The following is a 12559-nucleotide window of genomic DNA, read 5'->3' as shown; positions in this document are numbered from 1 at the left end:
ATTGTTGTTAAGGCCCGCAAAAAAGCACTCTCTTTGCCGAATAAGCCGAAAGTTATAACCAACATTTATAGGGGCTGTGCTAAGTGGGCGGGTGCTTTTTATGTTAACTTATGTACGTATGACCGAAAACCCACAAAAGGTGTGGGATGAACCGACAAAAATGCAATATGCGCATAACAACAATGGCGAAAAAAATGCATTTCAGTTGCGTCAAAATTGCAACAACAAAAAGAGCGGCACACACGCACACACACGGGTGAAAATAATAAAAAAAAAAATCAACCCTTTTGCTGGCGCTGCCACAAATTAAAACAAAATGTCAGAAAAATTGCAACGCCAACGGAAAAGAGGCAACAAAAAAGTGCATGGCAAAAAGGGTTTGGGGATCTCCCTTTTTTTGCTGTATTTTTTCGGGTGCAAATGAATGCTCTCCACATGCGTGTGCAGCGCGGCAAGAACAACAAAGGCGGCAACAAATGCATGCATGTTGTACAACAAATGCAGCTGCAACTGCAACAGCAGCGGCAGCGACGTCGACTGCGAACTGTGACTGCGACTGCGACGTCGACTGCGGCAGCGACGGCTGTTGCAATGGCAAATTGCAATTGAAGTGCAGCCAAAAGGTAAACGACACCAACGAAAAAATCCAAACGACATTGAAATGACATTTTTCATTTATTTTTCGCGCGCGCCATCCTTTTTGCGTTTTTGTGGGGGAATCCCGACGCCCCAGCCCCCTCCACCCACTCCCCTCGCCCTTGTTTTTTTGGTTCTGCGCAATTATGCAAATTTTTTTCGCCTTTCCTCTTCTCCGCTTTTTTTTTTTTTGGTAAATTATTTTGTATATGCAAAATGAGCAAAAATGCGAAAAACTGTCGCCATTAATGATGATGCCACCGCCCACAGCCCAATCCACTTACGGTCAGCCGCCCCCTTTTAACCCGCCCCTGACCCGCCCACCTGCCACCCATCCCCCATTCCCCGCCATCCCCTCTCACCAAAAAAAAAAACCATCAGCTATCATACAGTTTAACATTCACTGCCACCTGCTGCCGCTTTTCTTGTTCTTCCTCTAGCCTGCATTTTTCTTCTTCTCTCGTTTTTTTTTGTATGTTGTCTGCACAATTTTCAGACATTTTCCAGACGCGCAAGGACTCCGAAACAAATGGGCGTAGGGCGGAGAGGGCGGGGTGGCTTTTGGAAAAAAGCGAAAAAAGTTCCTATGACTTTGCCATCAACTTTTGCCAGGGCCGCCTCCTGTTGTGCCACAGCCCTCAGCGAAGGGCGCCAAAGAAGCTGTGCGTTCTGCCAACAACACCCCCTCCCCCACCCGCTGCACCTTATGGCCCCCTGCCACGCCCCCTGCCCTGCCGGTGCAATGTCCCCAGCCGCCCACGAAAAAAAGGAGAGGCAAGAAAGGGTCTCGAGCTCGTCTCGTTTCTGGTTGCGCATAAAGAAAAGAAATTTTTCGTGCAGCTTCGCCACTCGCAGAAAATTACAGCTTGCCAGGGGATTTCAGAAAAGCCAAAATATACACTGAAATAATTTTTCATTTCATGAATATTTAAATTTTTATAACACCGTATATGTGGGAATATTTAATGAAATGTTTTTTATCTATACAAGATAAATATATTTATATTTTCCTTAAAATTTCCTATTTTCCTATTTTAATTAAAATAAGGACCAAAATAGGGAAAGATAACTTTTATTTTCACAAAAATTAAGGAAAGTGGTCATTAAGTTATTGAAAAATACTTGTCAATCCCTTGATAAGCAAAGTTTCAATTATAAAACATCATATAGTGCAACTATTGGTAAATATAAATTCTTTGCTAACTCAAATCTTTAATAGTTCAAAAATTCAATTATAAAATCCAATGGAAAGATTTCTACGTATATGAATCATCATTTTTGCGCAGTGCACCCTTGTTGTTGCTGTCGGAAAACAAAAGTTGCCGCTTCCTGATGAGTTAGTGGGAGCAGAAGGAAATGCGCTTGGACTCACGCTCGCGCTGGTATTAAGTGAAAAATGTTTATGCTTTTTTTCTTTTTCTGGAGAATGTCTTCTTTGGGGTTTTTTTTGTTTTTTGGTATTCGTCTAATGAACTTCAAAAACATATTTGGTCCCAAACTCCAGCGCCCACCGATCTCCACTCCCCTGCCTTGTCATCTTTTGTCTTTTCCCGAAAAAAAAATGAATGGCCACCAAAATGGGGAATAAAAAAAGAAGAAAAGATTGTATAGCATCCTTGGCTTTGCCTTTGACACCAGTCTCGTCTTTTCCTCCTCGCCTGCTGCAGACATTTAAGAAGCACTCATTGTCAGTCCTCTCGAGTGCCCGTGTCTCTGTGTTAGTAAGCAAGTATGTGTGTGTGTGTGTGTGGGTGAGTGCCAAAAAAGGAGTGCTTTCTACTAAGCCAAAATGGGAAGTGGCTGTCAAGTTCTTTGATGGTGCTGCCAAAAAATATTACCCTCGAAGCCCGAAGCCACTGACAAAAATTGCCGGGAGATAAAAAGTTGATTGACTTGCTGACTTTTTGGCGGGCGGGTGCGGGGTGTTGTGTGTCGAAGGTGCCTTCGTCGTATATTTTAGGGGAAATCCGAAATGAATTGACAGAAACACACAATCTTATCGCAACACCTGAGTGGTTGTAAAGCAGAATGTGACATCTACGAACTCGCAGTAAACCAATCATCCTGAGCTTGGGCATACTTGAGTTTAGTCAGATATTACGAAATACCACCAGTACGTAGATAAGCATTTATAAAAGATAATAGTATATTTTTATATCATATTTAGGTTTAAAAGTATATTTTACGAGCGAGGTTTGCTCCTTTGATAAACTCCCATTGATAAGCACTGAAAACTAAATTTTTTCCCCAATTGCAGAGCCTGTGCCACGCCCACGTCGTCGGGCAGGAGGGCGTACAGTGAAGAGGATCTGAGCCGGGCGCTGCAGGACGTGGTGGCCAATAAGCTGGATCAACGGAAGGCGACTAGCAAGCACCATGAGCCACGCTCCATACTGGACAACCGGCTGTACAAGATGAAAAACCAGGACCAGGAGCAGGACCATGATGGCGACGAGCTCGAGGACTCCAACGATGATGCAGAGGCGGAAGTGGACAGCAATGCGTCGACACCGGCGTACACGGCGGAGTTTGCAAGGGCACAACTGCGCAAACTGAGCCACCTGTCCGAGCACAATGGCAGCGATCTGGGCGAGGATCTGGATCGGGGATCACCGAAAATGGGTCGACATCCGGCCGGTGGCAGTGCCAGCGCCAACCAGGGCGCTCTGCCCTCCATTCCACTGGACGCCAATGTCCTGCTGCACACTCTGATGCTGGCTGCTGGCATTGGGGCAATGCCCAAGCTGGACGAAACGCAAACGGTGGGCGACTTGATCAAGGGTCTGCTGGTGGCCAATAGTGGCGGCATGATGAACGAGGGACTGCTGAATCTGCTGTCCGCCAGTCAGGAGAGCAGCATGGGCAATGCCGCGCTGATGCTGCAACAGCAGCAGCAGCAGCAGCATCAGCCGCACCATCAGCAGCAGCACCAGCAGCAACATGTGGCCGCCTACCGTCATCGCCTGCCCAAATCGGAGACTCCGGAAACGAACTCCTCGTTGGATCCGAACGACGCCAGCGAGGATCCCATACTGAAGATTCCGTCCTTCAAGGTCAGCGGTCCGGCCAGCAGCAGCAGCCTGTCGCCGGGCAGCCTGGGTGCTGGTCACCACCATTCGCTGAACAACAACAACAGCCTCAGCATCAGCAACAACAGCAACCACAGCAGCAACAGCCACCGGAACGGCAGCAATCGCAGCCCGCACTCCGCATCGCCAATGCTGGCCGCGGCGGTGGCCCAAGGTGGCTACGCCGCCGGCAACAGTTTGCTGACCTCGTCCTCGTCCAGCATACAGAAGATGATGGCCAGCAATATCCAGCGGCAGATCAACGAGCAGAGTGGCCAGGAGAGTCTCAGGAACGGGAACGCCAGCGATTGTAGCAGCAACAATGGCGGCTCCTCCTCGCTGGGCTACAAGAAGCCGAGCATATCGGTGGCCAAGATGATTGGCGGCACGGACACCTCCCGTTTTGGAGCCTCGCCGAACCTGCTCTCCCAGCAGCACCATCCGGCTCACCACCTGACCCACCAGCAGCAGCAGCAGCAGTTGAGCGCCCAGGAGGCATTGGGCAAGGGCACGCGACCAAAGAGGGGCAAGTATCGCAACTACGACCGCGACAGCTTGGTGGAGGCGGTCAAGGCGGTGCAGCGAGGTGAAATGTCGGTTCATCGGGCGGGCAGCTACTACGGCGTACCCCATTCCACGCTGGAGTACAAGGTGAAGGAGCGGCATCTGATGCGGCCGCGCAAGCGGGAGCCCAAGCCGCAGCCGGATCTCGTCGGCCTGACCGGACCAGCCAACAAGCTGCAGCTGGACAAACTGAAGGCGGGACCCCATGGTGGCTCCAAGCTGAGCAATGCGCTCAAGAACCAAAACAGCCAGGCGGCTGCAGCGGCGGCGGCGGCAGCAGCAGCAGCGGCCGCTGCCACGCCCAATGGCCTGAAACTGCCCCTTTTTGAGGCCGGTCCACAGCAATTGTCCTTTCAGCCGAACATGTTCTGGCCCCAGACGAACGCCACCAATGCCTACAGCCTGGACTTCAATCGCATCACGGAGGCGATGCGCAATCCCCAGGCCACCAATCACCACGGCCTGATGAAGAGTGCCCAGGACATGGTGGAGAATGTGTACGACGGCATCATCAGGAAGACGCTGCAGGCGAGCGAGGGCAATGGCAGTGCGGCGGGCAATGGCAGCAACGGCAGCGGCAGCAATGGCAATGGCCATGGTCATGGTCATGGACACGCCCTGCTCGATCAGCTGCTGGTGAAGAAGACGCCGTTCACCAACCATCGGAACAATGACTATGCCGCCACCTGCTCCAGTGCCAGCGGTGAGAGTGTGAAGCGTTCGGGCAGTCCCATGGGCAACTATGCGGACATCAAGCGGGAGCGGCTGAGCGCCGACAGCGGCGGGAGCAGCGACGAGGAGCACTCGGCCAGCCACATCAACAACAACAACAGCGATCTGGCGCACAACAAGAACAAGAGCGGAGGAGGTGGAGGTGGCGGTGATGGGGGCAATGGTCAGACCAATGGGAACGGCAGAAGCAGCCGGATGACGTCGCGCGATGACTCGGAAACGGACGCCAGCAGCCTGAAGAGCGGCGAAAGTGGCGGCCAGCAAAGCCACAAAATGATGGATCTCAATGGCAGCAGCAGCAGTCACATCAAGTGCGAATCGGATGCGGCCACCGCGGGACACCACAGTCCGGGCCACCATGCCACGACATCCATACTGCACGAGAAGCTGGCCCAGATCAAGGCCGAGCAGGTGGACCAGGCGGAGCAGGTGGAGCACTTATAGGAGCAGCCGATGGCCGCGAATCCGGCGTTCGCCTGGCCACCGCTGGCCGCCCACTACTACAGCTTCTAGGCGGAGGGAAGGGAAGGGAAGGGAAGGAAACACCAAATTAAGCCACGTTTTTTGATAGTACCATACAAATCACTATATAGAATTATATATATATCTATATATATATAAATATATAATAATTTATGCCAGCCAGCTGACCGATGTGTGTGTGGTAAATGTGCGCTAGCTCTTAGTTAAATGTGTAATCAACTGCATAGGGGAAAAAGAAAACAACAGAAAATCATAAACAACAAAACAAAAACAAAAGAAGAAAAACCGCAAGCAAAGAAACATACATTTGTGCCCCGGAGTGTACGATGTATATTTTTGTTTCGTTTTGACAATCGACAAATAGGCATTCTCTTGTACAAACTTTCTTAAAAGCTAACAAAAAACAAATCTAAAACCTTAAGACCAAAACAAAACAAAAACTAAAGAAAACAAAACAAATACTGAGCAAAACCAAGAACCATTTTCATTTTGCATTTCGTTTCGAATCGCATTTTTATGTTGAGCATATTTTTTACTGACCAGAAACAGCAGTCCACTGGGAAAATATATATATAGCAGACATATATATAGCCAACAGCAAATCAGTAAAGCACTTACAAGCCAACAACTTAATCGACTTCTGTTTCGGCCAGGTTTTTGGCCCTCGAGCTGCGATTTTCGCACATTCCATAAGATACTCTTATGTTCCACATAGTTTTCGTATGCAAATTTCTAGAGCAGTCAGAAGCGCAGCTCAAATGGGCCAAAACCCCAGGCAGTTGTCCTCGACATAGACTACTCATCGTAGCATGAGTATAGCCAACAACAGCAACTACAACAACAATAACTACAGCAAAGACCATAACAACTACAACTACAACTACAACAAGCAACAACAACAGCAATATCCGATCAATAACAACAACCAACAAAATAAGCAATAATAATAGAAGACTCTACAATACAAAGAACGAAACAATGAAATAGCAAAATTCAAAAAAAGAAATACAAACCGAAAAACATCAATCAAAAACCAAAACAAAATTATCCACAAAAATTCAACATTTTTTATGATTTCAAATGATGAAAATACAAAACGGAAATCAATAAACAAAGCTGCCTTCACATTTACAAATTAAATAAATTAGTAAGCAAAGCGAGACAAGCACACAAAATAATAATTCAAATGAAACGCAAACGCAGAGTAAAACGCAAAAAACCAAACAATTTCAGAAATATCAATCCCGAAATTACATTTTTATTTTGACAAATTCAAAAACTTAAATAATACAAATATTATACCCCAAAGCATTCAAAATCATTTTTATTCGAACAAATTCCACACATATTTAAATAAAGTAATCAAAATTAAAGTGTTTCGGTGTTAAAAAAATAAAACAAAAAACTACAAAAATATATATATATATCTGTGTTTAGGCTTTAAAAAGGGAAATTTGAAAACCAAATTTCAAGATTTCGGCTTAAAAGTAAAAAGAGACAAAAGAAAAACAAATTTTGAGAACACACATTTCATGTACAGTCGCGCCTAACCACCAAAAGCAAAAAGCATAAATATATAAAGACTTTATATTACTATATACCATATGATATATATTTGTATATTTATGTATGTGTGTGTCTTCATCACTACGCGTATACCTCAAACCAAACACATGATCATTTTGAGCAACTAAATATATTTAAATGTACTTATACACTCTACACACTCTTTTACAGGAGAGCAAAACATATTTACACAGTTAAACCCCCCTAATCCAAATCTTTGGCCCTCCTTTCGACGTATCTACATTTCGTTTGACTTTGAAATTCTATCTAATGGGTAAATAACTAACTAAATGTCTGCGTAAATGAAAATAGATGAAAAATTATATAAATGTACCTAAAACATATTTTGTGTGCTAGCTAGTAAGTGTCAAAAGAAAAACAAAAACCATACAAAAGCGATATACAATATATTTAAATGAAGATGAGATGGGGAAAATTGTCGGAAATATTTGAAAATATTTAGCGAATTATAATACAAGAAAAGGTCAAAGGTATGGCAAGGAAAATTGTGGAAAATAGCAAGCGAAATGCGTTTAATAATTCTATTGAAATCATTTAAAGGCATTTAATATATTTATCATTTCCACGATGCGATGAATAAAAAGTATTTATTGGCTAATATCCCAAAATTACATTTGATGTGCATAAATGTTGTGGTTTAGAATCAAAATCAAAGGAAACAAAATTAAAAGTTAAGGCTTAAAAATGTAAAAAAAATTATGAATTTTGGTATAATAGCGGAGAGTTCTGCGAACCTAAAGGAATTAAAAATGTTTATTAAAATGGATAAATGGATGGGAAAAATAGGCGAGAGTAGATAAAGAATGGATGGAAATAAATCAAAAAGTATTTATTGCTAATTTAATTATATTTGAAGTATACATACATATTTATTATATACATACATATATATTAGACACACTATCTGTGATTAATAATCCAAAATTTTGAAGAGCATTTTCTGAAATAACGTTGGCTAAGCATATGCGAAAAGACAAAACCAATGGATAAAGAAACACACACCCATTTAAAGAAATTGTAGACAGATCGGATAAAACGAAACTAAACCAAGCACAAGCTAAATGGCCAAATGCAGTTGGCCCAGGAAATCGAGCGCTGCTTTTGGCCAAAAGAATTTCTTAAGCTACGGCACACATCACTGAAAACAAAACTGAAAACAAAAACAGAAACAGAAACAGAAAACTGAATACTGATTACTGAGCATAGGTAACAGTAAGCAGAAGACAAGCCCGATGGTACTGTTCAGAACATATATAGTTGTATATATTTTGGAATAATGTTTACCAGTTCAAGTCAAAATTAAATGGAAAAAATGCAAAGTCTTTTATAATGCAAAATTATACAAAGGAAAATTATAAATACAATTTCGCAACGCTAAAACAAAGGAAAAACGAAAATATTGATGTAAAAAAAATGAAAATCAAACTTAAAATAATTAACAAGATAAAGTGCAATTATACGGTTTAAATAAGCAAATTTAAGAAACAAACGTTATAAACAACAAAAAATCAAACATGTTAAAACAATGAAAATATTTCGAAGCAAGTTTAGCTACAAATTCCAAGGCAACTGATAATGACAAGAACCATTTACAAGAAAAACAAAGACAGCAAAGTACAGTGCGTTTCATAACCAACCACCTGGTTGGCAGTTGGAGTACTGAAACGCACTATGGACCTACTTCATTTTGACAGGCTAATCGGATCCAAAATCCGAAAACCAAATTTAGGATCAGCGATAAGACCTAAACGAAAGATCGTAACTGCAGGAAAGAAGTCGAAAGTCGAAATGTCAACCTAGTGGTAGTTCGAAACACAAAAAAACAAAACCAATCGAGTGTAATTGAGTAACAGCTTGAGAATGTTGAATTGTATAGAATTTTTGCTTGTTCACCTGGTCGAGGGGGGCGTGGTTGCGCCCCCTTTTAGTTTCTAGGTGGACAGGCGAAAACGCTCAGGTACGTGTTTTATTTTTTCGGAGAGAAACAAGATTGATTACCCATACATTACTTATTCTTTGTTTTACTACAACATAATAGTTAATATTTGTATAAAAAAATGACGATGTGCGAGAAAGGAAAACCAGCTAAAAAATTGATATATTCATAATATAGAATTGTTTTAAATGGTTTGAGAGCGTAAAATATTGAGGGTTTCTAGCGTGCTTCATGAAATTGCTCATATTTGTGTATAAAATCTAATTTGTTCAATGCGAATCAAAATTTGCTGAATATAAGTGCATATATATAATTAGAGTTTATTTTTCGGTTTAGTTAAGCGCATAAATGATTACGATTAAAATAATTATTATTAGTTATGACCTAATAGTAGGCAAATCAAAATTTTCTTCACATAAAACAATCAACTTCTACTTTCAAACATTTTATAGACGTAACTATAATTATTATTATTCTATTATTATACGGACTAAAACTATTTAGCGCGTTGTTAGACTCGATTTATGGTTTGTACATATTAGACAACATTTTTATGGTATTCTCCTCTTTTTTTATTATTACTAGACTTATTAATCCCTATTTTAATTGACTTCTTAAATGGGCAACATCATTTGAACTATAGTGCAATTGTTTCAAACAAAACCAAGCAACCAACAACAAATATATTAACATTAAAGATTAATATAATTTACAAGCTTTCTTTGCCGATGCCAAGAAGGATGAATAATGCATACATATGTCTACCGTATGGATCGAAAATCAAAAATCATTTTAAGTGCACATAACTCTTTAAATAGCAGTTAGACTACGCCTAGGTTTTTTTCATTATTATGCGCACGCTTCAGTCCAAAAATTGAAATTCTTCACATTCTCATTGCTCAGTTCGAGACATCACAATCACAAGCCAGAAAAAGAAAACTCAAAACTTTTCACCTAAGTTCAACTTGAGCGACCGCAACAACTCAAGATCAGCAAAGATCACAAGCGAAAATTGCTAAGAAACAATAGCCCAGACGTGATAACAACCACAAAATAGCCCAGCACAGACAACCAACAACCAACAATAGCCCAAAAATAATTGAAACAAAAATTGATTAAAAGCCAAAAAAAAAAACAAAAGAAAATATAATTACATGAAACTAACTAATATACAACGTGGATACTAGACGTGTCCAAAGCTCAGATAAAATCCAAACAGCCTAAAGTCGATTGTACTTTTCTTTTTTCTATCCACAAATACAACCAACAAACAACAACCAACAAACAACAACAGCAGCAACCACAATTTTATTAAACAATAGTACTACTCTTACTACAGAACTTAAATAGCCACAAGTAAATAGAAATAGCCACAGCAATTAACTTTAAACAAGATGCCCAGACACAGATACACACAGAAATGTTTCTTCAAAACAGATTTGTATTCTTAGCCACATAACCGATACAATAGCCACTTAATTAGGATCGATCATAGCCAAGCAATAGAATCAGATACAAACTCAGAACCGGAAACAGGAAATCGTCAATCGGGAATCGCGAATCGCAAATCGGAAAAAAGAAGCAGCAACAAATCGAACTGCAAAAGGCAAAAACCATTATATCAATAATGGGAAGAAAAACATAATGAACTAAAACAAAACCAATTTTTATTTCAATTATTAACTTATAAACACAACAACAGCAACCACAATTCCACACAGTTACAGTTACGACAACAACAACAATAGCCCTAGAAAATAATATTCATAATTAATCAATCAATCAATCCGTAAAACCAACAACTTCAATAGTTATAAGCAATTGGCGTAAAAAATAAAAGCGAGAATGAACCACAGAAAACCAAAATCTTAGCCAGGCAAAAGTTTTGAGCATATTTTTCATTATTTTTACAACAAACTGATGTAAGTACAATTCATAAAATTAGACTTTTGGTAAACTATAATACAGAAAATAGAGCAGAAAAACCATTTTTTTTTTGTGCATTAGATAATTGCTGCAAAATTAAAGAAATGAACGATTTTTTAGTGGAAAACAAAAGCCAATAAGCAAATAACAAGAATTCGCATTATTATTAGCAATAGCCCATAAGTACAGCAAAGTGTATTAAGCAATAAAGCAAAAAACACTAAAAAGCAGAGATTTTTAAAAAGAAACAGAAAAGTGAAGAAAAAACATAAAACTGCAAGAAAAATGTGAAACCAATTTGTTCTGCGTTAAAAAAAGAAATCCAAAATAAATATGTTTTATTTGATAAGTAATTTATAAACATATTACAGTTTCGCTTAATTTGATTTACACAAGAGTAAATGTAATGCATACATTGTAAACCTTAAATTAATATTTACAACAGCAAAGGCAAAATTTCTGTTTAGTAAGGCGTGCATAATTGTTATTATATTACACAGATACACATAACTAAGTTTAAGTTTATAATTTTCGTTATCTTTATTATTTACTTATTATGTTTTAAACGCAAAAAAAAACAACAAACAACCAGATATATACAATATATTTACGAATTAAACGTTTATTAATAAAATGAAAAATATTTTAGTTAAACCATTATCTTTTATCGTTTTGCATTCATTTAACACCACAGGAGGCTTTCCGTTCACACATTGCAGAATATAAGAAAATCGAATATGAATATTAAATTAAGCACCGTCTAACAATTGCAACAAGATACTTAATACCATTATACGCAATAGTTATAATTGACAGATGACACGAATATGAATATAAACTGAACAATAGCCCAAAGTAAATATTGGCCATGGTAGCAGTCGGAAAAGCCTTCCACCTTCCTTCTAACATGGCCAATATTTGCTCCATTTTCACATGCAAGAGATGAGCAACAACAATTGGCACTCAACAGATGCAACAACAACAAGAACAACAACAACAACAACAAAAGGCAATTGAAACATTACTTTCGGTTAATTGAGTTTGGTTTTTTAGTTCAGTTCTTAAGTCGACTCTCACCACTTTCGAGAATTGTTTCGGCTCCAAACCCACTCACAAATTTTGGAATATTCCGAACCAAAATCGAAAAATGGCACTAACTACACAGTCGAGCCAAAGGAATCGTACATCTAAACTCAACACAGCTTCAGGGACCAACTAAAGGAGAAATGATTTAAACTTAAATTAAAGAAATTATTCAAGAAAAACTGGTAAATCAATACTAAAATGTAAACACAGAAGCACCGAACGTGTGACGTGAGTAACTAAAGCTTAATCAAATTTTGTGGCATATCTTAAAGGCGAGACAAAAATCGAGGTAAAAATTGCGAAAAAGAAATTTGTGAAACTATGCTAAATTATGCAGACCCGGAAAATCGTATGTGTGTACATAAATGAAGGAGCAACCCTTTTTGGTATCTATATACATATATTATATACATTTAGCGTGTCAAAAATAAATCTAAACTTTAGATCCTAAAAAAAACAAAAAACATATAAATGCAGTGAAAAATTCAGGCCATGCAAACTTTGGATAAATTCTGATTAAAATTGTATTTGTAAGACAAAA

General features: G+C 39.9%; 1 protein-coding gene across 1 annotated transcript in view; it reads left to right on the top strand.

Annotated features, from left to right (window-relative positions):
• Positions 1-5612, top strand: part of LOC6555421 (mushroom body large-type Kenyon cell-specific protein 1) — a 57307-nt gene extending 51695 nt beyond the window's left edge. Inside the window, exon 6 of the mRNA XM_026984053.1 lies at positions 2894-5612. Within this exon, the coding sequence (XP_026839854.1) occupies positions 2894-5444 (2551 nt within the window). The 3' untranslated portion in view covers positions 5445-5612. The remainder of the gene's footprint in view (positions 1-2893) is intronic.
• Positions 5613-12559: the final 6947 nt, after the last annotated feature.

Source organism: Drosophila erecta, unplaced genomic scaffold, assembly GCF_003286155.1.
Source record: "Drosophila erecta strain 14021-0224.00,06,07 unplaced genomic scaffold, DereRS2 tig00000000-arrow-pilon, whole genome shotgun sequence".
Lineage (NCBI taxonomy): Eukaryota > Metazoa > Arthropoda > Insecta > Diptera > Drosophilidae > Drosophila > Drosophila erecta.
The sequence above is the reverse complement of the archived record's forward strand: the minus strand, read 5'-3'. Positions and strand labels throughout refer to the sequence as shown.